This window comes from Camelus dromedarius, chromosome 4 (assembly GCF_036321535.1).
Source record: "Camelus dromedarius isolate mCamDro1 chromosome 4, mCamDro1.pat, whole genome shotgun sequence".
NCBI lineage: Eukaryota > Metazoa > Chordata > Mammalia > Artiodactyla > Camelidae > Camelus > Camelus dromedarius.
The window spans coordinates 75,383,779-75,408,705 of NC_087439.1; the positions used below are offsets into that span (position 1 = coordinate 75,383,779).

The window sequence follows — 24,927 nt, forward strand, 5'->3', positions numbered from 1 at the left end:
TAACCTCTGCTCTCCCAGCTTCCCCTGTTATCAGCATTAGTGTTAGTGTGGCACATCTGTTACAATGATGAGCAAATATTGATACATTATTTTTAACTAAAGTCTGTTGTTTATATTAGGGTTCACTCTTTGTGTTACACACTCTATGGATACTGACAAATGCATGTTTACATATATTCATCATGACAGTATCAATTTGTTATTTTTGTAATTAAAGAAAAAGCTATAAAACAAAAATACTGATTTTGTATGCACTATAGTGATAAATATTTCATAGACTGTAGTGACAAGCTATGGCTTAATTTCACTGAAAATAGAATAACTCTGGGAGTTCATTTCTATTTATTGCTTCTACTAATAATACTTAACCTAGAAGAATGTCATCATTCCCTGTTAATTTATATATGTATCCTTTGGGTCTGAGAAGGCAATTAATTTCATTGAGGTCATTCTTTTCCAAAATATAGAACAACTGGAATATTTTTGTATCTGTTCAATTACATGTCTAAAACTATGCTGGGTATATTTGGGTAATACCAGACCTGGGAGGGTCAGGGAAGACTTTGTAGAGGAAGTGATCTTTGAACTGGGACTTAAAGAATAAGTAAGTAGAAATGGAAGTATATAAACACACACACACACACACATTTAGTAAGGAATAGAGAATAGCATTCATGCAAACAATAATGGTTAATAAATTGGAAGATGTGAATTCTTGTTTTAAAAAAGAATGGCCCATTTTTGGATGTTTGAGCAAAAGCTTAATTGATGGAGTGCCTTTAAGTTTGATTGAAATAAAGGTAGGTAAAGAAAGATACAGAGGAAACGTAAACTTAGTTAAAATGTGAAGGGTTATGATCTGAGTAGTTCTATGTCCAGCAGTACAGACACTGCATAGGGAAGAGAGTTGTGGGAGACAAGGCTGGATTGGTAAAGAGGAAGGAATTGAACGATCTTTTGAAATAGAATTTGATGATACCAAACCCAGATGGAATCATTCTGAATTATTTTAGTGTTTTTTGCTTTTAAGTGTGTATATCAGATTGACTGGAGACTAGAACCAAAACCAAACAAATAACAAAATAAAACAACCAATGAAAATAGTTGAAAGACCCATACAGTTATCTAGGTTTTCAGAGCCTAGATTTCAAAAGTGGCAGTGGGACTGAAAGGAAGAAATAATCCATAGGAAAGACTTCTATGTGAAGGTAATAACCAAAACTGACTGGATTTGGAGTGGGGGGACAAGAAGAAAACCAAGATGAACTCAAGACATTGAGCTCAGACTGCAGGTAGGAGGGAAAAATTGGGAAGAGAAAATCAGTTTTGGTTCTGTAGTCCTGGACAGAATTCCAATTAAAGGGAATTAAAGGGGGAAAATCATGTAGACAGTTGGACACAATGAGATAGGTATTCATGTGAGAGAGAACACAGCAGGGAACACAGATTCGAGAGCCATAAGCATCGGGTGATAAATGAAGCTGTAAGAGCAGATGAGCCATTGGCACGAGAACTGAGGGGAGAGGGCACCAGCAGAGCTTGAAGGGGTGTCCACACACGGATGAACAAGCAAGGGAGAACCAGGAAGGTGTGAGAGAACTAGAATGAGGCTGGGCAGTCACACAAGACCAGAAAGGGGGTAGTTTTAAGAAGGACGTAATAGCAACATCAAATTCAGAATATTAGTTAAGAAAAAAATGAGACGTCGGTCAAGGTCTTGAGTGACATTAAAGCTGGTTCAATGGGCTGTGGGAATAGAAGCCCGATTTAGAGGATTTTCAAAGAGATCAAGTGGCAAGAATTGGAAATGGATTAAGTGGGTAAAGACCACCCATCTAAGGACTTGGGATGTGAAAGGCAGGAGAAATGGTGTAGAATTTAGAAGATAATGTCAATTAAAGATGTCACTTAGCGGCTGAGAGATCTATGAATGATTAAAAGTAGAAGGGAAGGAATCGCTTCCATATTTTTTTTCTGCATCTGCTTTTTAAAAGCTGTAGTCGTTATCTGAATATTCCTTAAAAAATACAGTACCATACAGCTCTTTGGAAAACAATGTTTCTTCAATTATACTTACTAGTATTTGGAAGTATATTCCTGTTTTGTCCTCTTGAAGAACATGGAACCTTGTTTAGGTGCTCTTTAGAGCGAAAGTGGGACCAGCCTAAAGCAGAGTCACATTGCAAGTGGGTCACATCACAGAGCTGCTAAGTAAAGATTTAGGATTATGACTTTTATGTTGAAGGAAAACTGAGACAGAAATGCATCCAAATACAGCCTGCTTCATGTAGCGCACTGTGAAGTGTGTTAAAGTGAAGCACTACAAAATATGACATTGTAGCAACCATGCTTACAAGAACTTACCTGTTTGAGGAGACACATGTAAATGAAATGGTTAAGTAGGATTGCAAGGCATGAATTGGATGACTGTTACAGGTGTTTGGAGAGATGAGTTCATTTAGGCTGGGAATGTCTCTTGGAAAAAGGAGGATTTGATCTGGGCCTTTATGGTGGTGAGGAGGTAAAATTTACATTTGTGGAGGGAAAGGGGAAGTCATTTCCTTCAGGGACAACAGTCTTCACCACGTGTTCAGTGCTACCCCTTCTCTCTCCCCGCTCACAAGCCCATATTTGTGAGTGGTTGATCACTTGCAAAGGTCCTGTGTCTGTCCTCATCATGTAGAACACAGGGCAGTACAACTGCGATGTGGCCCAGGTCACATTCTGTACATATCACTGGGACTTGACGAATACTTCATAGTGCGTAATCTATGAACATATGATTTATAGGGTTATTTTTCTAAAACATTTCACATGGAAGGAAAGAGGAAGGCCCAGGGAACTTGAAATGCCTGCTCTTTACTGGAAGTTAAGCTAGATGCTTTTTCTACATTATCTGAATTAGTCTCCACAACAATTCTACAAGTTTGTGATTCCAATTTAGAGAAAAAAAAAATAGTAGTTCAGAGATGCAAAGTAACTTGTTTGCCTTCACCAACCAGTAGAGACAAAGTCAGGATTTTTTTTTTTTTTTTTGAGATGTTATGTTACAAAGCATTGTATTAGTTTAAGTTGTAAAAGATAATGATTTGATACATGTATGTATTGTGAAGTGATCACCACAATATGTTTAGTTAACATTAATCCAAAGACAGGATTCATACCAGCCTTGATTCCAGAAAATAGCCTCTTTCCCTGCACTGTACTCCTTCCAGAGAGCTAGAAAACACATTTTCCCCCCTTCAATTACCAGAAGCATTTCAGTGTGGAAGTTACAGTAAAAAGGACTTATTAAATTAGTTCCAAGGTCAAACAAAGTATTTGGTAGGCTAAGAACTGTTGGATCAGGCTCACACTCAACCTTTGATCAGGCAAAGAGGACACTTTACAGTATGTTCTTTGGAAAGATTACCAAAGTAAATAAAGAGAAAGTTTTCTAGCTGCCCCAAGCAGTCATGAAAACACTACATATCTATGCGATTACCTAGCAAAGTCAAAGAGCATTGTATTGGGCAAATAAAAAGTCTAGAACGAAGTCAGTGCCAATGACCTTTAAGCCACCTGGAAAACACTGAGCGTGATGAAGTACAACGCGTTCCCAGGGTCCACAAACATAAGGTCGAGAGTCAAAGCTTTTGACGCTTTGGCTTACAGTGAGCATATTACCAGAATTCCTGGGAACAAAGAACTGATGTCTCTCCAAATAAAAATGGACTGATTTTTATATTATTGCTTCACATTGCCCGAGAGGAAAATGACCAAGGCATCACCTGAAAATATAGATGTCATAAGCATATATGAAATAGCCTTTTAATAAAACCTGGTTTAAGAAAGAAATCAGGTGACTTTCCAAAAACATGTAATTTATTTAAGTGCTAACACATGACTAATTTCTTGATGATTTCAAAAATATCAAAATGTAAAATACTTTATAAATATATTGCAACAGAGTAGTTCTATAGGGAAGAAAAATCCCAAACCGATTTTTCTCTCTGATTTGCAAGTGTATATATCTCCCTCTAGTGTTCAAAGAAAGTGCAATCATTTGTGTTTTTCCAGATCTGGTTGTGATTAGTCGAAGGTCAACATGTGGTAATAAAGCAGCATCGTTATTTGTTTTTATGGGAATTGGTCCATATATAGCTCAGTATTTTCACAAACAAATACCACATGCATGAATTGTCAACCAAATGCCAAAGGATTCTTTTGTGTCTAAGATATCTGTTAAGTCTAATTTTGTACTTGCATGACTCTGTTAAAAGGTTCACAAAATCTGTAATTTTAAAATTTCTAGTTTCCAGAAAGAGAAAATGAGAGCCCTGGGGCTTGATCCTTGAACCACCTTTCTTTTTGTTTCTATTTACCCTTTCTTTCTTGATCTCATCTAATCTCATGGCTTCGGTTACCATCTCTCTATGGATGAACTTCTAACCTAATCCATGCCCAGAGCTAAACCCAGGCTTGTGTAGTTTTCAGTCTCCTCAGCATCTTACTAGGGTGTCTAATAGGCACCTGAAACTTTCAAACTTAACATGTTTGAAAACTAAGTTTTTTATTTTCTTGCACCTTCCGGCATATGCCCCCCACCTCTGCTTTCCCCATTTCAGTTAAAGGTACTGCCATCTACCAAGGAGCTGAGACAAAACAACAACTACAACAAACAAACAAACAAACAAACAAAAGCCCTAACAACCATTTTACCTTGTTCTCATTCCTTACACCTAGTCCATCAGCACGTCTTACCAGGTTTTTCTCCAAAATATATCCCTGATTTGTCCCCTACTCTCCATCTCCGTTCCCTCCCCAAGTTCAAGCCACCTTTGTCACCTCCCTGACCTACCTCAGGAGGCTCCTCACTGGCCTTCCTGCTTCCACTCTTGCCCCACTTCAGTTCTTCATAGTTTCTCCACCCGATTAAAATAAGATCCTTCCCACTGTGTTCCTGGCTGCCTTCAGGCCCTTGAACGTGTCAAGTTCATTCTCACATTCAGGCTCTCTCATTTCCTGGGAAACCCATTCCTCATATCTTTGAAAGGCTGGTTCCTCATTGTCATTCAAGCTTCAGCTCAAATGTCCCCTCCTCGGAGAGAATGTCCTTGATTGCAGTCTCTGCCTTACCCTGTTTCATTTTCTGCTTGCACATTTCATCCTCTGAAATAAATTAATAACTCATGAATATACTTTTTCCTTCTTGTTAGTTTTCCATTTCTCTTTAATAGAACAGGAGCTGAGATCTCAGCTGTCCCTGTCCCTCCCATGCCTACAACAGTGCCTGGCCCACAGCAGGTGTTCAAGAAATATTTGTCGACTAAGCAAGATGAGGAACATGAGGATGTGTACAGGTTCCCAGAGAGAGAAAGGCACGGGCTGAGAAAAGAACACCATACTCTGGACTCTGCTTTAAGTTGTACACTCGATTTTCTCAACCTCATACCATGCCCCACGATCATAAAAAGCCACCACACCGCCTCAGAAGGAGCCAATGTAACTCACACCACCTCCTTCCTTCCACATTTGCTACAGTTTCAAAAGCAGGAGGTTAAAAAAAAAGTAGCAACAAATAACAGCCTAACAAGTCAGGACTCAGTGCATAAGCTTATACAATATATTTTAAAGGAAAATAAAATATCTTCTCATGAAAGAGTCCCTTAGAATCAGCACAAATGTGGACATAAAATACTTAAGCAAGCATTTGGTCCATGTCTAATAAAATCTTTTTAGCAAAAAAACCCATCCAAACCATCAGAGAAAACACAAGATCATAAACGCAAGGAACCAAAGTATCAGCAAGTCAATTTCTGTTCTCCATGGGGTCTTTCATATTTGGTTAACTGAAGCAACCAGTTTCTGTTCCCAGATATCAATACCATCTCTTAAAATGGACTTCCATAAGTGTATAAGGCAGCCTTTCAAGGAGACAAATAATGGTGCCTTTCTATGACTTGAGGGATCCAATGGTCTGATTTGTCTAATCTAAAATTCACTTCTAATATTTTTTGAATATTTCAATTCTTGTCAGGTTTTTCAGTTGGTCTTACCCTGAACATGAGGACATGAATTAATCTTGGCTGCAGTCTGGTTGGCGACATTACTGCCTACTAGAAGAATTACAATGAGAATTCAGTCCCAAGAGTCACATTCCTCTTGCTTGACTGGGATCACAATAACTGGCAAATACAAAGGAACTGTCTTTGCCAATTTTTATAAAATGATTTTTCCTTCCATAATTTGGGCAAGGTGCCCTGCAGAAGACAAATTTAGAAACAGGGTTCTGTGAATGAAAAATGGACCCTCAGAGGACCTAGAAATGGAGGCAACGTGGAAAGTCAGAATAAACTGATGTTTATTTCAGTGATGGCCTTTGAGGTTGGGGTGAACGGACAGCAGAGGACTGAAGAAGGAAAGTTCGCAGATGGGGAAAGGTGAGTGGCTGACTTTTCCAGGCTCCTGCCTGTCTAGACTGTTGCTGCGTCTCCATCTGTCCCTCGCGGGCCTGCTACGTGGACTAGGAATGAAGCAGTCTGGTTGGTGCTGGGTTTCTGTGAAGAATCCTGAATTCCTTCTAAACACCTGGGAGCTGCTTGGACTAGTTCTTTCGGCAGCACGTTGGCAGCGCGTAAACCTCTCAGCCTTCATGCCTCCTGGCTATGGCCTGCAGAGTGAGCCCTCAAGGTGCTTGTTTTGCTTCTCATTTTCTTACTTTCTAAGTGCTTTTTGCTTCTCCTTGGCTGACTCAACCTTCCAATATGAAAGCACTCGGTCTTCCATGCAGTCTCTGTACCTTACCCCAGCCTCCAGGTTTTTACTAACATTTGTTTCTCCTTGAAGGCTCTATTTCTGTGAAGGATTTTCAGTTCTTCCACATTCCAAGTTCAGGCGATGGGGTCGGCAGAGTTTGCTCTCTGTTTCCCAGTGAAAAACTTCTCACTAATTTTAGGCTCATAGCATTTTCTCTCCTTGTCTTCTGCTTCATTCATTGAAGACTCATGGTTTTCTCTTCACTCTGTGCTTCAGCATCCATGGGAACAGCCATGGCCTGAGCAACTTAGTTCCTTGACCTTCCATGGCCAAGCTGTAACGGAGCCAGACCCCATGGGGCTTTCCCAGGACAGACCCCTCCCCCACCTCCTCTGCTGGGCTCCTCTCTGAAGTCCCCAGAGACTAGTATCTCTTGCTTATTTTCTGAGTTTTTCAGATGCTAAAAACCACCACCAAATGGAAGAAATTAACTACTTGATGATGGTGAGCCCGTAGCCCCCGACCTTGTGGCGCCTAGAGACGGATCACCATCAACCAGCCAGAGAACTGTGCATGAGCTGATGCCCCATCCCTCACCTGACTTTCAAAAATGCTGTGCTGGAACCCTTCGGGGATTTGGGGGTTTTGGGGGGCATAAGCCACCCGTTCTCCTTGGTTGGCCCTGCAATAAACATTTCTGTGCTCCAAACTCTGACATTTTGGCCTCACTGTGCCTCAAACGAACTTGCGTTTAGTAACAAAACTCCTTTACTTAGGGTTGCCCACGTACTTGATACTTTGGGGACCTTCTCAGCACCTGGAATTGCTCCCCTTCTGAAATCACAGAGTCAATACCCTCACTCCTATGCTTTCTGCTTTGACAGTTTTTCCCACTGTGTCACTCTCACAGTGACTCCACTTATCCCATTTAACAGCTTCTTTTTCTCTATTAATTTTAGGCTCTGAGATTCTTTATGCAACCTCACTCTTATTAGAGTCCCCATTCTCTTGCCCTGTTGTTGTTGTTGGAGGTCATTGAGAGGAGGTGACCGCCGGCTGACCCACAAGGTCGACCCAGGCCATCGGAGCCTCCTCATTCCCTCCTCTGTCCTTGGAATGCATGTTCTTCCATTCCCATAGTGGGGGCTGTTTACAAGGACACAGCCTTGGGAGAGCAATGTGTTGTTCAGGCCATCTGGACAACATACGTGACTGATGTAAACTTTGAAGATTCTGGCAGATGGGTGCAGAGATCTACTCATCTTGCAGGCACCCAAGACGAGCCTCGCATGTAAATTCCCTGGTTTGTTAAACCCGCCACCAGCTGATCTGGAGTGGCCTGTCTGCCTCTTACTTTAGTCTGCTTGTGAGCCATCAGCTCTCCTTCTGTCGCACACGCCTGGGAAATGTGCTGTGTGTCAGTCCTCTCTGAACCCGAGCCTGGTCTGTTGAGTATCTTTGGAGTGTAGATTTCTGTCACTACTATTTCAGAGGCCTCAACTTCATCTGGACCCTTCCTCAATTTCCTCCATCACTTCTGTTCTCTCTCCTTTTCTAACAAGCAGTTATTTCAAAACTTCATTCTGCTCCAATTTTCCTTTAAGCTCTGATTGGTATCTTCCCTCTAGGTCTTAGCAGGTGATTTTACTCCCAACATCACAGAGAAAATGAAACTCAGTTTTTGGAAATCCACCCCACTACACACCAGCATATCTCTCAACACCCACATCTCCACTCATCCTCCTCTCCTCCCTCCTTGTTACAAGTGTCCTTACAAGGGGTCCCTTCGTCTGGAAGTGATTCTATCTCCTTCTAACTTTTCCCTTCATCTTCATCCTCTCCCTTCCCATTTGCATACAAACCCAAGCAAAACTCCCTTGTTTGAAAAAAATAAGGTCCTTGTATCCATGACTCCCCTTGGCCCCCACCCCATCTCTCTTGTTCATAACCCAACATTTTTGAAGATTTGTCTACACTGGCAGTACCCCCCTCTTCATTCTCCAGCCTCTGGAATCTGGGTCCGTATCTTCCTGCCTCATTGTGCTGAAATCCCTTTGCCACATTCACCAGTGACTACCTTATTGCTCTAGTCAATGAATACTTTTGAATCCTTCAATTAATTACGTTCCAAAGCATTTGACACTGCTGACCAAATTCTCCTCCTTGAAATATTATTTTCTTTGGTTACCATGAGTCTATACTCTCAGTTCCCAGTGATCTCTAGCCACTTTTCAGTCCTCCTTCCAGGGTTCCCTTCTGTCTAACTTTTAAATATTGTTTGTTTACTTTTTATCCTAGATTCTCTTCTGTTCTTGTTTTACATACTCCCTGAGCCATCTCATCTATGCTTATGGACTGAATGTCATTTATATATTAATCAGTCTCCAATTCCAATTCATGTCCTTTGCTCAGAAATTATCTTCTGAGCTTTGACGCCTCCTGCTGTCCATGTATGCACTCACATGTCTGGTAGGTATCTCACAGTCGCCGTGCCCCACCCTGGACTTGTCACTTTCTCTTTAAAGCCTGCTCCTCATCCTCTTTTCTGTACTGCATCATCCATACAGGTATCTGAGCAGTAAAATGATCCTGAATTTTATTTCTCCCTTTTAAACATCCACATTCTAATGAAACCACCTCCTAAATGTTTCTTGAATCTGTCCACTTCTGTTACCTCCATCGCTAGCCCGGTTCCAGCCACCATCACCGCTCACTGAACTCTTGTCATAGCCTCCTATTAGGTCTCTCTCTTGCCTCCAGTCTTACTTTCTCTCTCCACTAAAATGAAGCTAGAATGTGCTTTCAAAAATGCCAATGTGATCCTGTCATTCCTCCTCCTCCTCTTCCCCCTCCTTATTTGGCTTCAGTTTTCCTCTTTTTTAAAAAAAAAAGTTTAAAAGTTAAACAAATTGTAAAATATACCGAAAATTGACAGTTTTAACCATTTAAAAAAGTACAGTTCAGTGGCATTAAGTACATTCACATTGTTCTGCAACCATCACCGCCATTCATCCTCCAGAACTTTGTGCATCTTGCAAAACTAAAATGCTGTACCCTTTAAAAAATAATTGCTCACTCCCCACCACCCCTGACAACTACCATCCTGGTTATATGAATTTGCCTATGTATATTATGTGAATGGAATCATGCAGTATTTGTCCTTTTGTGACTGGCTAGTCTTAGTTAGCATAATGCCTTCACGGCCCATCCATGTTGTAGCATGTGTCAGAATTTCCTGCCTTTTTAAGGCTGAATAATATTCCCATGGTATCCATCAATGATGGACTGGTTAAGAAATTGTGGAGAATCTGCAGTGGAACACTATGCAGTGTCAAAAAGAATGAGTGCATGATATGCCTCCATCTCTGAGATGTATTATAGGAAAAGTAGGAAAAGCAAATTACAGAAATAGATTGTGTGTAGTATGCAAGAATTTGTTTAAATAAAAGAGATATATATTTGTTTATGTATAGGAATTTCTAGAGGTCTGCCAAAGAAACTAGTAACACTGGTTGTCTCTAGGGAGGTGAAAGATGGGTCAGGAGTGGGAGGGAGACTTGTTTCTTGTGTAAAGTTTTGGTCTATTTGAGCATTTTTTATATGCCTGTTAACTTTTAAAAAATAAATAACTACCAGTATGCACATTATTAAAAATTTCCCATTAAATTACCTGATTTTGTTTATCTATTCATCCTTCAGTAGACAAGGGTTTCTTCTATCTTTTGGTTGTTGTGCATAATGCTGCTATAAACATGGGTGTTCAAATATGTTTGTGTTCCTGCTTTCAGTTCTTTTGGGTGTATACCAGAAGTGGAAAATCATATGGTAATTCTGTTTTTAATTTTTTTAAGGAACTGTCATACTGTTTTCCATAATGGCTGCACCACTTTGCATTCCCACCAGTAGCATACAGTATTCCAGTTTTCCCATATCCTCATCAATGCTTTTTATTATCTTTAAAACAAAATAACCATTCTATTGGCTGTGAAATGGAGTCTCATTTTGGTATTGATTTGCATTTCCCTGATGATTAGTGATGTAGAGCATGTTTTCATGTGCTTATAGGCCATTTGTATATCTTCTTTGCCAGAATGTCTGACTGAATCCTTTGCCATTTTTTGAATCAGATTGTTTGTTACTGTTGTTGAGTTTAGGGATTCTCTCTATATTCTGGATATTAATCCTTTATCAGATATATCATTTGCAGATATTTGCTCCCATTCTATGCATTACCTTTTTACTCTGTTTATAGCATACAAAGGTTTTAAATTTTTATGAAGTCCATTTTGCCGATTTTTTCTTTTGTTGCTTATGCAATTGATGTCATATCCAAGAATTTATTGCCAAATCCAATGTCATGAAGCTTTTCCCCTGTGTTTTCTCCTAAAAGTTTCATAGTTTTAGCTCTTACATTTGGGACTTTGATTCATTTTAGTGAATTTTTGTATATGATAGTAGGCCAACTTCATTCGTTTGCATTTGGATATCCAGTTTTCCCAGCTCTTTTGTTGAAAAGACACTGTAATGAATTCTGTAGCTTCATTCTAAGTTTTGATATCAGGGAACTTATTCTTTTTCAAGAGTGTTTTGGCTCTTCCAGGTCCCTTGAAATGCCATATGAATTTTAGGATGGCATCTTGTCATTTCTGAACAAAACATTTTCCAGTGAAGATCGTTTGTTCTTGAAGTCTGAACTCCATACCATGTGATAGAGAGCCCTTTAAGATATAGCACCTGCATGTCACCTCACCTTCATCTCTAGATTTTCTCTAACTCCCTTTACCCAAATCTACTCTCAAACTTTCAGAACTATTTTCAATTCTTCCATCAACCATCCACCGTTTTCTGGGGCCTTTATATTAATCTGCTTTCTGCCGTTCAGCATTGTCTGTCTGACCATGTCTTCTTCCTTCAGATCTCAGATCCACATCTTCCAAGAGAAATTAAGAAGATTGTACTTTGTGTTCTCCCTGAGGACCCTCATTCCCATGTTGCCTCCACCGCATCTTAACTGCTTATTTGAATACTCCCTTAGTCTGTGCTGAAGGAGCGGTGTCTTGTTCACGTTTGTATGCCTAGTCCTTAGCACAGCACTTTCGTGTAGTAGACCCTCCAGGAATGTTGGTTTAAATAAATTCTTGAAGTTTTTTTTTCTGGTATTCTTCCAAGGGATAGTTTTCTAGTGTGTTGGAAAAGTCAAGAAAAGGACAGGAGTTGGAAAACCCATGGATAACACAAGAGAGGTGTTTAGTCCTTCCAGCCTTTGCATGCTGTGTTCCAATTTGACTCGCCCACAAAAGCGTTGAAATTTGCAATCATTTCATTCCACCAGTCCTCCAAGACATTCTAGGCACGGATTAAGTTAGGAAAACAGGAATTAAGGCAGAGACCCGGAGCACCCGGCTAAGTTAGAAAGAAGGTGCAGAAGTGTGGCGCAGTTATCAAACGGTATTTCACTGCGCCGCAGGCTGCGGAGGCACCGCACTGGCTCGGGCGCCACCACGCGCCCTGGAAAGCGCCTCCCGCGGGAACGCGCGGCCGGTTCCCGGGTGCTGGCCCAGGAGCAACAGGTGACCGGAAATGGAATCTGCGCGGGCCTGTTGCTTAGCAACCAACTCTGCCGGGAAGCTAGACAGCCCGGCGCTGAGGGAGCGGAGACCGCCGAGTCCTCGGGCGCAGCGTTTCTTGTCCAAGGGGTTCGCGGGGGCTCGGGGCAGGAGCGATTCAGGAGCCACCAGGTGCCGCCAGCGCGTCCTCACAGCCATGAGCAGCCATCAGGTGAGAGGGCGGCTCCTCGCCAGGCTCGTCCTGCCGCGAAGCTTGCGTCGTATTTCAAAACTGATGGAAGCCCAGTTCTTCCGGGCTCCCCAGTTGTGACCCCGCGGGGTACAGCTTCCTTCACCCCACTTATGCCCTGGGATACTAAGCGTTTTCTGTGAAAACGCATATACTTCCTTCCCAACCGTTCCTACTTATGTTGTCATAACAACCAAACACAACACTCGAGCAGTGGGCCCCAGAGGGTCCACCGTATGCAAATGGTGGGTGTGCTGGGGTGGGGGAAGCTCAGTGGGGAGTTGCCGTGGATTTGGGCTCTAGGACTGGAATTCAAGCCCCTCCCTAGCTGTGCGAATGCAGACAAATCACTTGGTCTTTGTAATAAGCCTTCTCTCCCTTTTATGCAAAGGGAGAAAATTAGAACAATTTTTCCTCCTTTCCAAGGTTGTTACCAACTTCAAATAAGATGCCATACCACAGGTGAAAGGGTTTGGTAAGTGGCAAATGGGATGTCTTCTTAGGAAAACATCTCCGTGGCATGTAACAAAAAAATGCCGGTGAAAATGTGGGTGATTAGTCAAATCCATTTCACCTGCCTTCACTAATCAAACTCGCTTTTAATTGTTGCTACAGAAGACTTGCGTGTCCTCCAAGCAGCATGTAGCCTAAATAATAAGAGGTTGCCTCAGCTGTCTTCCAGGAGCTTGGAGTCAGCTGTGTCTCTTTTGAGTCGAGCTGGTTAAGACTGGACAGGATCACCCACCCTCCAACTGGGCATGCCAGAGTGTTCCGCGTGGTGACCTTTTGACATTGGAGGGGCAAAAGTTGCACCTTCAGCTCCTGCTAGGCATCTCCATTCTTGAAACTGTAGAAGCCTGTAGCTTAGTTACACCCGCACTGAATGGTGATAACCACACCGTTTCCCAATCACCTTTCCCCACGCTCCCCACGCCCCCTGACGCCTCAGACCGCCCTGCTGCCTTATTCTTTATCCCGTAAATACCCCAGCCTCTTGTATTCTGGGAGCTGGATTTGAGATTTGTTCTTCTGTCTGCTCCTTGGCCGCCTTGTGAATAAATCCTCTCTGCTGCAAACCTCGACGTCTCAGCATTTTGGCAAAAGGAACCCGATTGGTAACACATGTTGTGGTAGCTACTTTCGAGAACTCTTTCTTTACTGAACTTAAGAGTAACTAAACAAAAGAAATGCTGCGCAATGGTCAAACATCTTAATGCCAGAATAGAATGGGGAGACGCTGAACGTGGGTATGATTCTGGGCAGCTAGAAAGCAGCTCTAACTCTAGTTTTGTATGAAAAAGGAACCTTTAAGCATCCTGTTGATGAATGGAAAACAACTTACCTTTTAAGCCTGCAAATTTTGGTTAGCTTCTTGTTTGACTCTAAACTGTAATTCTTTCCTTTCCAAGGCTTTATCATTTTTTGGTGGTGTTGGAGTTTATTGTGGAAATGTTAAAAGTAACATCGAGTTGTAGATTGCTAACAGAAAATGTCAAAACCCCTAATCCATTATTTAATCAAAAAAGTAAATCAATCGGCCTGATGCCCACGTCAGTCTTTGGCTTGATCTTGAATCATATTCTATGGTGTGGAAATTTAAAATACATGTTTACCATGTTTGCAGTGGTATTTCTTAATAGCTGTTATTTCACAAAGCCCCAGTTGACCAGTTTACAACTAAAAAGCAGCCACTAAAAACCTGTTGGCAATTAAGTTTCACTTTTTCTTAATAAAAGTGATATTTGGAAATTACACCCCTCACCCCTCCCCTCAAAGGGACTATATCAGTGAAAAGGCAGTGAGACCTTGAAAGAACGGGCGTGATCCCATGTAGAATTATTTACATGTTCTACCTGCTATTTTTAAACAGCAGAGGTCCTTCTCTCACTGCTTTGGCTGATCTTTAATTTTAAAACTCTTGAAACTTTTATGCTAATTTTGAGTATAGTTTTCCTTCTGAAAGAGGGAAAAATTTTTATATTTTAACCTAAAACAAACGGAATGGATTAAACTCTTGGAAATGCCATTTTTATGTGACATTTACTTATGTATTCATTTAGTTTGAAAAAGTGAGCAGGTGGTAAAATCATATTTGCTGAAGGAGCTTTTAATATATTCATCTCATTAGTGGAAAGTTGCAAGTGACATGGCATTTTTCAGGAATAGCAGTCTGAACTCTTAAGTGAAGTATTTAAAAGAAATATAAATCCCTTGCAACTGCTCATTTCATTTTTTAAAATTAGATAAAACATAAGGCATTTTGAGTTTCAGTTGAAGAACTTTCAGGGGTTTAAAATACAAATATCCACAGAGGACGAAACTCCCCACAAAATCCACTACAGGTTGTGGGCAGAGAAGAGGGAAAATCTGTCAGCCTATCGCCACCCTGGCACTTTTTCTAGTGGTTAAATTAAATAATTTTCCATTATATGGTGCTCATTCTGTTTTCCTTCATCATATCTTCCTGATGTCATTGCTTAAAAAGGAGATCAGAGTAGAAACAGGTGGCTATGAGGCCAACAGCATGGTGATTGATTTTAACAGCCAAAACTCAGAACACATGATGACTATATTTAAGTCAACCCTATTAAATTTTGAGAGGTGGTTGTTGATTTAACCAGACAACTTCGTAAGAGTATTGTTGATTTTTTTAACCAGATACATTCATAGATTCTGGTCATTTGATCAGAATGGTTAAATTTGGATTATACCAGGTTTAAAATATCCCTACTGATAGACAAGTCATTGAAAATCAGCAAAATAAAAACTAAGCTTCAAGCCAGACTACTTAAAGAAGACCTTGACTCTAGCAATTTTCATACTGGTGGTGAAAAATTGTTGGTCAGGATCCCAAGAGAAAACAGATGGCATGCTCAAAAGGATTTAATTGAAGAAAACTTACAAAAAGACCATTTGGAGAGGTGTTAGCAAGGTTAAAGGAAGGAACCAACAGGGATGGGAGGCACGTAAGGATTAGTAACAACAGAAAGCCATTACCACTCCTGGGCCAGACGGGTCAAAGAAAGGAAGCCTCATTCTCAGAAATTGGGGAGAACTGGGGGCTTGGAATGGTAGCTTCTGAGAGGAGCTGAGCTCTGGAAGAATTTGGCTACTATCAAAACTATGGGAAACAGGGAGAACTAGGAAAGAAATATCCCAAACTCTCCCCTCATCCTCTCGTCTCCTAAGGGTGCTTCTCATTGCTTAATCCACACTGGAAGCCAAAGTGCTGGAAGCCCAGATGATACCCATACATAGAAGTCAGCCTTATAGGCACAGAGCGGGAAGGAAAACATGGGACTGGATTGGGGCAAAGAATAACCATCACAGAAATTATTATAAGTAGATGCAGACTTCATAGATATTTCCCTGTTGACGAATCAGCTGGGATTAAAAGTTTGTAAGTCAGTTGTTTAGATCCTATAATGCATTTTTTCACTCAATCTTCATACCTAAGAATATAAGTAACAAAATATGTATAAGACCTTTATGAAGAATATTGTAAAATGTTTTCAAAGGATACACTTCCCAATATACTCCTAGGATGTGAATAAAGAAATACATGGTATTCATGAAGAGTCAATATCATAATGATGTCAGTTTTTTCCAAATTATTCTAGAAACTTCAATGTGTTTCTGTCAAAATCCCCCAAAGTTTCAAGCAATGTAGATCCTAAAATTCACATGGTAAAGGCCAAGATCGTGGATAATAATTTTTAAGAATACTAAGGTGGAGAGAATTGTCCTATGGATTTCAAGACCTCTTGTGAAGTCACAGTAATTTAGACAATGTTATATAATTTGTTTACAGGTAGACAAATATACCAGTGGAATTAAATAGAAAAAAAAATACTATACACACAACCTATATAGTATATATGTGTGCATGAGATGAAATTGTGTTTATATTAAAATTCATGCTAAAAGATGTTTATTAAAACATCTTTTGTAATAGAGAAGCATTGGAAGTAAGCTAAATGTTCATTTACAGGAGAATGGATAAATTGCATTATATTCATACATACAGCTATACAGCTGTGAAAATCAGGAAAGTTCTCAATGTGGGAAGTGAGAAAACCGTCTTGCTTGAGAGAGTTTGAAAGGCAGTTTCCCCCTTTGATGTAAGGGAAACTTGCTGGAAAGCTGCCCTTAGGAGTGCCAGTGAAACCTGCAGCCCTGCTGGAGGGTGACTGCCACTGGGTCAGGCACACACTGCAGGTTGGGAAGGTGTCCACCGGCAAGGATGCTGGCAGCTGGCAGCCACACCATAGGAGCAACAAGAAAAAGCACTGGAACGAGGAAGAAAAGTCTCTTCCTCTTACAGTGTCCCTTTTGAACTCTCTCTAGCATTGTGCCAGCTGGAGAAAAATGTTTGTAGATTCCTAAAGAACCACCAAGGAGAGCGAAAAAACATTGATTCGATCATGAGAGGCAAGAAATTGATAAGTGGCCAAAGTGCAACTCATATTATCTGTTTTATAAATCAGAGTACCCCCACCATGGAATTATTCTCCATTGCAAAGAAGATAAAGGCATTCTTCTCTGGAAGTTACTGCTAAATAGCACAAATGTAACTTACAGTAATGTGAGAATGCCTTAACATGAATACATTGTCCCCCTAGGAAGTGGTACATTCTGGGGAAAAAAAATAAAGTTTTAGCAGTGGAGAAGGGAGGTGGGGACTAAGTAAATGGACACTAATTAGACTCAGATAAATTAAGATATGACCAATTCCCCACTGAATTGTCTTGGCACTCTTGTCAAAAATCTATTGCCAGTAAATGCATGGGTGTATTTCTGAACTCCCAATCTGTTCCTTTGATCTATAGATCTATATGTTTATCCTTATGCAGTCTGCATTACTGTAGCTTTGCAGTGAGTTGTGAAATCTTTCAGTGCAAGTCTGCCAGCTTTGTTCTTCTTTTTCAAGACTGTTTGGCTATTCTGGGTCCCTTATATTTCCGTGTGAATTGTATGATCAACTTGTTAATTTCTACCCAAAAAAGGCAGCTGGGATTTTGATAGCAAGTGTTGAATCTGTAGATTATTTTTAGGGGAAAGTATTGCATTTTAACAATATTATTCTTACAATTCATGAGCGTGAGGTGTCTTTCCATTTATTAAGGTCTTCTTTTATTCCTTTCAATAATGTTTTATAGCTTTTATTGTACAAGCCTTGCACTTCTTTTGTTAAACTTATTTCTAAGTATTTTACCCTTTTGAATGCTATTGTAAGTGAATTTGTTTCTTAATTTCAATTTTGGATTGTTTGTTGTTAGTATCTAGAAATAGAATTGATTTTTGTGTATTGATTTTGAATCTTGCAGCCTTATTGAACTCTTGCATTAGCTATAATAATTTTGTGGATTCCTTATGATTTTCTGTACACTGTATTAACCCATCTATAAAGTGTGTTTTAGAATATTTTGGGTGATATGTGCTTTACTTTATATTACATACTCTGTAAAATTTGGTTGATGAATCAATTTTAGCATTAACAGAGTAAACAGTTTGCTTTTTTTGTATTTTTTTCATGCAGGATAAATCAGCCAGCAAAGAAAAATCCAAGACACCAGTCAGATTTTTACCACGATCTACGGTAATTTATCAATATCTCACACTTTATTGCTTTTATAACAATGTTGTTTACTAGTTTTCAAACTTGCAACTAAGTTACTTAATTTCTGATTTTTAAATTTCTGTGCTCCATTTTCTTTTCTGATGGAGATCATCTATGATGTGTGTGTGTATATATACATATGCGTGTGTATATGTATATTTACACACACATACATACACCCCTTAGGAAATACAGCTGTCTTAATAAATGTACTGTAAGCCATAATAACCTAGTATGTACAGAATTTTGGAGTATTCTGAATAAAAGAATTGCGGAGATGGGCCGGTAGAAGCACTATTGGAGCGGGGAAACAAGGACTTGGATAGCAGATTTTTCATTAATGGTTGTGTGACTGTTGGGGAGTCACTTAACTCTGCCCCTGTTTCTGGGTTTGAAGTGAGAGTGGTTCATTTGATGATCTCTGAAAAGATGCCTCTTCCAGTGCTTTTAGCTACAGGAGATTTCTTGGATCTTGGCCATCCTTTTTCACATTTTGTTGATGTTAAATTATCATTGTCCTGTGGAAGAGGTAGTTAATAGACATTTTCAGTTGATCACGTGCTGGACAAATTAGATTTTACTGCAATAAATTTGCTATCAAATAATTATGTTGAGTTTAATAGCTTTAAGTTACACTCTTGTGACTCCTGCAAGTTGAGTTTAAGTGGAGTTTCAATGTAAACATTATTTGTTTTGAAAGGTATTTCAAAAGCTCAGAATGAACTATAAACTGAAATCTAGGTGGCTTCGCACAGAGAAGATCTCTAACAATTTGAAATAAAGGAGTTTTTCAGATTAAAAAGAAAACTCCAGTGAAAATTTCAGGTGAACGTTCTTGAATATTTCAAAGTACACGTTTTAATTGTGAACCTATTTGTATCAATAATGCCAGGATTATCACACCATGTTCTAGAAAATAAAATCAGAGCTTTTTTTTTTAGTTCTGCAAATACTTAAGTTTTCTATGTTAAAAGACAAAGACCTGAAATGGAATAGATATTTTATTTTCTCTTTAAAAATTTAACACGTTTAAAAATGGAACAAAAATTGCCACTAGGTTTTTAAAAAAATTTTTGTTAGTATATATATATAGGCCTAGAAATATTAGCTAAATTTAAATTTACTTACTGAATAAATATCCAGTGGCTGAAATGAATAATCCTTTCTAGCTAGTGAGGCATATAATTGCTTAAAATGTTTATTTAGCTGGTTTAAACCTTATACTGTGCTCATATTTGACTTTATCTTGCAATTTTTCTTCCATATCATTTGAGTTTTATGTCTTTGAAGATAAATAATATTTGAAAGAGATATTTTAAAAATATTTCATTGATCAAAAAAGGTGTATTTGACTATTAAGGTTTGCACTCGGATAAAACTTTCCAGCAGTAGTTAAGATTTTTAGGGGGGTAATAATTGCATTTATTTACATTTTTCATAAAAACTAGTTTGTTCTTAAATAATGAACATTGTAGATGGAAGGATAAGTGGCAGAATTAGAGCCATTAGGCCATTTTTAGCAACACACAGCTTTTCTCAGGGTGGGGGAGACTGCAGAAAACAATGAAGTTAACCTACGATTTTTTACCCACATAGCGTCTGTGGAAATAGACTCTTTCACTAAGTGAAAAAAGGTGCTTTTGACACAGGAAAAAATTGGGTGCAAGAGGATGGCCATTTGCCGGGTCCCAGGTGAGTCCCTGGGATGCACCTTACCAAGTAAGGATCCTTGGCTTCACGCAGGAAAGAGTTCAGGAGCGAGCCGTAGTTGAGTAAAAGTAGATTTGTTCAGAGAGATGTACACTCCATAGGCAGAGTGTGGGCCATCTCAAAAGTCAAGAGAAAGGCCTAGGGGATACACATTCCATAGGCAGAATGTGGGGCATCTTACTCGGAGGCCTCAGAAGTTGGGGTTGGCTAGGAAAAAATGATAAAAATAAGGTGTGGGAGTTGTTAGTTTTTATGGGCTTGGTAACTTCATATGCTAACAAGTGGGAGGATTATTCCAACTACTTTGGGGAAGGATCTGGGATTCCCAGAAACTGGGTCAACACTCACCCTTTGACCTTTTATGGTGAGCCTTGAAACTGTCATAGCACCCGTAGGAGTGCCATTTAGCTTGCTCTTGTATTTCAGTGATCGTGTATTGAAGCTCAAGGTCTGCTGGGAATTGATTCTTCCACCACCTTGGTGCTAATTGCTGTGCCCTGCCCTCTTCCCTCCTGTCTCACTGTGAGTAGGGTAGTGAGGGCTGCTCTGACTCCCGCAAGTCATAAAGAAAGGAACCTTTTGCTTTGCAGTCTCTGGCAAGCACCTGCTTTTTTCCAAAGTCAGCTTCTAGTATTATATGGTGCACCCATCCAGGGTTTTTTTTAATGTATTGTGTGATGACCCAAAGTTTGGAGTTCTCAGAACTGGCAGAAGTTGGGATTGGCATTTAAAAAGTGATGGATTTGAAATTTGACACAGCATTGTAAAATGACTATGACTCAATAAAAAAATGTTAAAAAAAAAAGTGATGGATTTGGGGTCCTAGAAATTTGATGAAAAAAATAACTCCCAGGGATCTAAGCCCACGTGACCATATAAGGCCTTTCTAATTGGAAGACCTAGAGTCATATTCATTCTAGACCTTCATACTCCTGGAGGTGATCCTTGTTAAAATCAAGGGTGACACAGTGCTGGTGGCCCCCAGCCTCTTTGAGCTGATGACCAGATACTCACCCTTTCTGCACACCTCACTCACCCCATGAATCGAATCTAAAATCCTTTATGGAGCAAGATAAGAGTGGAATGGAGGGGGAGATGAAAGGATGGAAAAGCACTGCTTTTTGAGTGTCTTAGCCTGTTTTCCTACGAAAGAAGAGCTGAAAAAAGTACCTGTGTACAGTTTCTTTGAGAGGTGACCTCAGGAAGCAGGAGTAAAGGATCAGGGAAAGTAACACTAAGAAGACAACACGAGGATGTGTTACCAAGTGGTTGTCACACTAGGCAACTGGGATGGTCCTGCCATGACCTTCTGAGTTGCTTACAGAATGCTTCCTGTGATTATCCACCTGAGGTCGATCAGGGTAGTAGCTTGTAACCATCAGCTCTCATCCCTTGTTGGTGGAGAGAGCTCCTGAGGCTATAAACTTCCACCTACTTCTAGCTGCTCTAGTGTGAGTGCAGAATTGTCTACCCCGAGGGTCCCATGCTATGGCATCAAAGAAGCCCCCAAGCACAAAGCAAAAGATGTGTTATTGAGCTAAAGTACCATCCTTCCTACCTGAATTGAAGCCAGCACAGAACTGTTCACTGTAGCCTTGTCTGGAATCGAGGTGAGGCCGAGAGGATGTGAAAGAAAGTGAAATAAGAGTGTCTGAAACAATAGTCAATGGAATTCTCTTGGTCCAGGCTCACAAGAGTTCCAAAGCATTGGCATATGTCTAAGTCATCATCTGAAAGGAAGATATACACTAGCATGGAATTGCTTGTCAGCATTAAAAAAAAAATGTAGCTCTTATTTTAAAATTCACCCCTCTGGTTTTATTAAAGAACAACATTATTTAGCTGGATGGTATTCTGGCTTACGTGTGGCTGCTCTTTTTGGTTAGCCAGAGGATCACTATTCATAAAATATTCTGTTTTGTACATGTAGAACATCCTGCAATGCAGGGTAAAGAGGAAACATTAAGGCCCTCGGCACTCTTCTCCACTCAGGGTGCTGGTGAGACCAGAGATGGCAGCTTAGCATACAGACTGGGTGCTGCCAAGATCCTAAGAGGTCGAGTGTGTGGGAATTAGTTAGAAGGCTGGGGTTAAGCAGAGTGTTTTGGACGTTTGTTGTGACTCCAATGCAGTAGATGTGATCTGAATTGCCTTTGTGTCCCAGTATGAAAATTCTAGAGCGCTTGGACCATATACCATTTTCCTTCTATCCACAGCTGCATTCTTAGCAGGCCTTTGCCACATCCTTATTCTCCCCAAAGGGAAGCCTTCCATTCTGAGAATATCTATTGTTTTCAGCAAGTAACTTTTTAGCTTGAAAAGATTGTGTTCATGTTTCCCTTCATACCCTGTGGCCCCCTGAAGATTAAAGAAAACAGAACTGCATGTGTGTGAAACATTCACCGAATTTGGTGTTTGTATCTGAGAAGTGCTGTCTGAAGCTCATTACTTTCCCTTCCCTTTTCTTCCTTTCCTGTTTTATTGAGACATACTTGACATGCAACACTGTGTTAAGTTTGAGGTGTACAACATAGTGGTTTGACTTACACACATCATGAAACGATGACCACAACAGATCTAGTGAACATCCATCATCTCATATAGATACAATGCTAAAGAAATAGAAAAAACTTTTTTTCCTTGTGAATTTTTTCCTTGTGTTTTTGATAAGAGCCATTCTGACAGGTGTGAGGTGGTATCTCATTGTGGTTTTGATTTGCATTTCCCTGATGACTAGTGATGTTGAGCATCTTTTCATGTGCCTGTTGGCCATCTGCATGTCTTCTTTGGAAAAATGTTTATTCAGGTCCTCTACCCATTTTTTAATTGGTTTTTTTTTTTTGATGAGTTGTATGAGTTCCTTGTATATTTTGGATATTAACCCCTTATCAGATATATCATTTGCAAACATTTTCTCCTATTGAATAGGCAGCCTTTTCACTTGTTGATTGTTTCCTTTGCTATGCAAAAGCTTCTTAGTTTAATATAGCCCCAGTAGTTTATTTTTCCTTTTGTTTCCCTTGCCTGAGGAGACATAGCCAGAACAAAAAAATTACTAAGACTGATGTCAGAGGGCAAACTGCCTGTGTTTTCTTCTAGAAGTTTTATGGTTTCAGATCTTACATTTATGTCCTAAAATCCATTTTATTTTTGTATATGGTATGAGAAGGTAGTCCTTTTTGGTTTTCTTCGCATGTAGCTGTTCAATTTCCTAGTACCATTTATTGAAGAGACTTTCCCCATTGTATGTTTTTGCCTCCTTAGTTGTAGATTAACTGCCCATATAAATGTGGTTTCATTTCTGGGAACTCTGTTCTGCTCCGTTGATCTATGTGTCTGTTTTTGTGCCAGTACCATGTGATTTCTGTAGCTTTGTCGTGCAGCTTCAAATCAAGGAGCGTGATACGTCCAGCTTTGTTCCCTTTCTCCAGATTGTTTTGGCTATTCAGGGGCTTTTGTGTTTCCTTACAAATTTTAGAGTTATTTGCTCTAGTTCTTTGGAAAAATGCCATTAGTATTTTGATAGGGATTGCATTGAATCTATAGATTGCCTTGGGTAGTACGGCCATTTTAACAATATTAATTCTTCCTTCCGTGATGCTGGGAGTCAGAAATACTGAATGATATCCTCCAAACTGAGAAGGAACTGAAAAATGAAGTGGGCAACTCCATAAAGTGAAATTAGGAAATGTATTGTGGGTAACTTACACACAGGCAGGAAGGGTTGGGTGGACAAATGATCCAGAGGCATTGGCACCGGCACTGAGCACTGCTGAGAGGGATACAGGGGAATTTAAAGGGGCCAAAGCTAAAAACAGAATTTGACTACTAGGGAGAAGTTTGTCTGCACCAATGGGAACTGGGGTTTTTCCCTCCCCCTGGCTCTGTCATGAACATTAACCATCTGCATCAGCAAAAGGCACACTTCTGATTTTCATATCAGATAAAGGCAAGGGTAAAAGTTGAATGGGAATTCATCTGGCCTGGGCACATTCCTTGAGAATTAGGCTCAAGCTCAGTCATGTGTAAAGGGGAAGGGTTAGGACAGTAGACCTAAGATAGAGCTGACAGAACAGAGTCAGTTTGGTCCAGCCCTACACACGAGCATGGTATACCGTTCCATTTGTGCAGCCTTCAGTTTCTTTCATTAGTGTCTTAGTTTCCTGAGTACAAGTCTGTTACCTCCTTATATTTACTTGTGTGTATTTTATTCTTTTTGTTGTAAAGGAATTGGTTCCTTAATTTCTCTTACAATGTGTTAGTGTACTAAAACGTAGCAGATTTCGGTTTATTAATTTTGTGTCCTGCAACTTTACCGAATTCACTGGTGAATTCTAGTAGTTTTTTGGTAGCATCGTTAGGATTTTCTATATGTAATATCATCTCATCTGCAAGCAGTGACATTTCACTTCTTCCTTTCCAACATGGATTCCCTTTAGTTCTTATCTGATTGCTGTGGCTAGGACTTCCAACAGTACGTTGAATAATAGTGGAGAGTGTAGGTGACCTTGTCTTTTTCCTAATCTTAGGGGAAGTGCTTTCAGCTTTTCCCTGTTGAGTATGATGTTAGTTGGGGCTTATCATATGTGGCCTTTATTGGTGATATATGTTCCCTCTATAGTCATTTTGGTAAGACGTTTTCTTAATCATAAATGGATGTTGAATTTTATCAAAAGTTTTTTCTGCATCTATTGAGATGATCATGGATTTTATTCTTCAGTTTGTTGCTGTGGTTTATCACATTGATTTGCAGGTATTGAAAAATCCTTGCATCTCTGGAATAAGTACCTCTTGATCGTGGTGTATGATCCTTCTAATATATTGTTGGAGTTGATTTGCTGGTATTTTGTTGAGAATTTTTGCATCCATGTTCATCAGTTTTTGGTGATATCTTTGTCTGGTTTTGGTATCAGGATGATAGTGGCCTCATAGAATGGGTTTGAAAATGTCCCTTCCTCTGCAGTTTTTTTTTTTTTTTTTTTTTGGAATAGCTTCAGAAGGGTAGGCATTAACTCTTCTCTAAATGTTTGGTAGAATTCACCTGTGAAGCCGTCTGGTCCTGG

General features: G+C 39.9%; 1 protein-coding gene across 2 annotated transcripts in view; it reads left to right on the forward strand.

Annotated features, from left to right (window-relative positions):
• Window positions 1-12,366: 12,366 nt before the first annotated feature.
• Window positions 12,367-24,927, forward strand: part of DNAH7 (dynein axonemal heavy chain 7) — a 220,400-nt gene continuing 207,839 nt past the window's right edge. For both annotated transcript variants that reach the window (XM_064485137.1, XM_010979732.3), the window contains exons 1-2: window positions 12,367-12,516; window positions 18,074-18,133. In XM_064485137.1, the coding sequence (XP_064341207.1) occupies window positions 12,502-12,516; window positions 18,074-18,133 (75 nt within the window). In that variant the 5' untranslated portion in view covers window positions 12,367-12,501. The remainder of the gene's footprint in view (window positions 12,517-18,073; window positions 18,134-24,927) is intronic.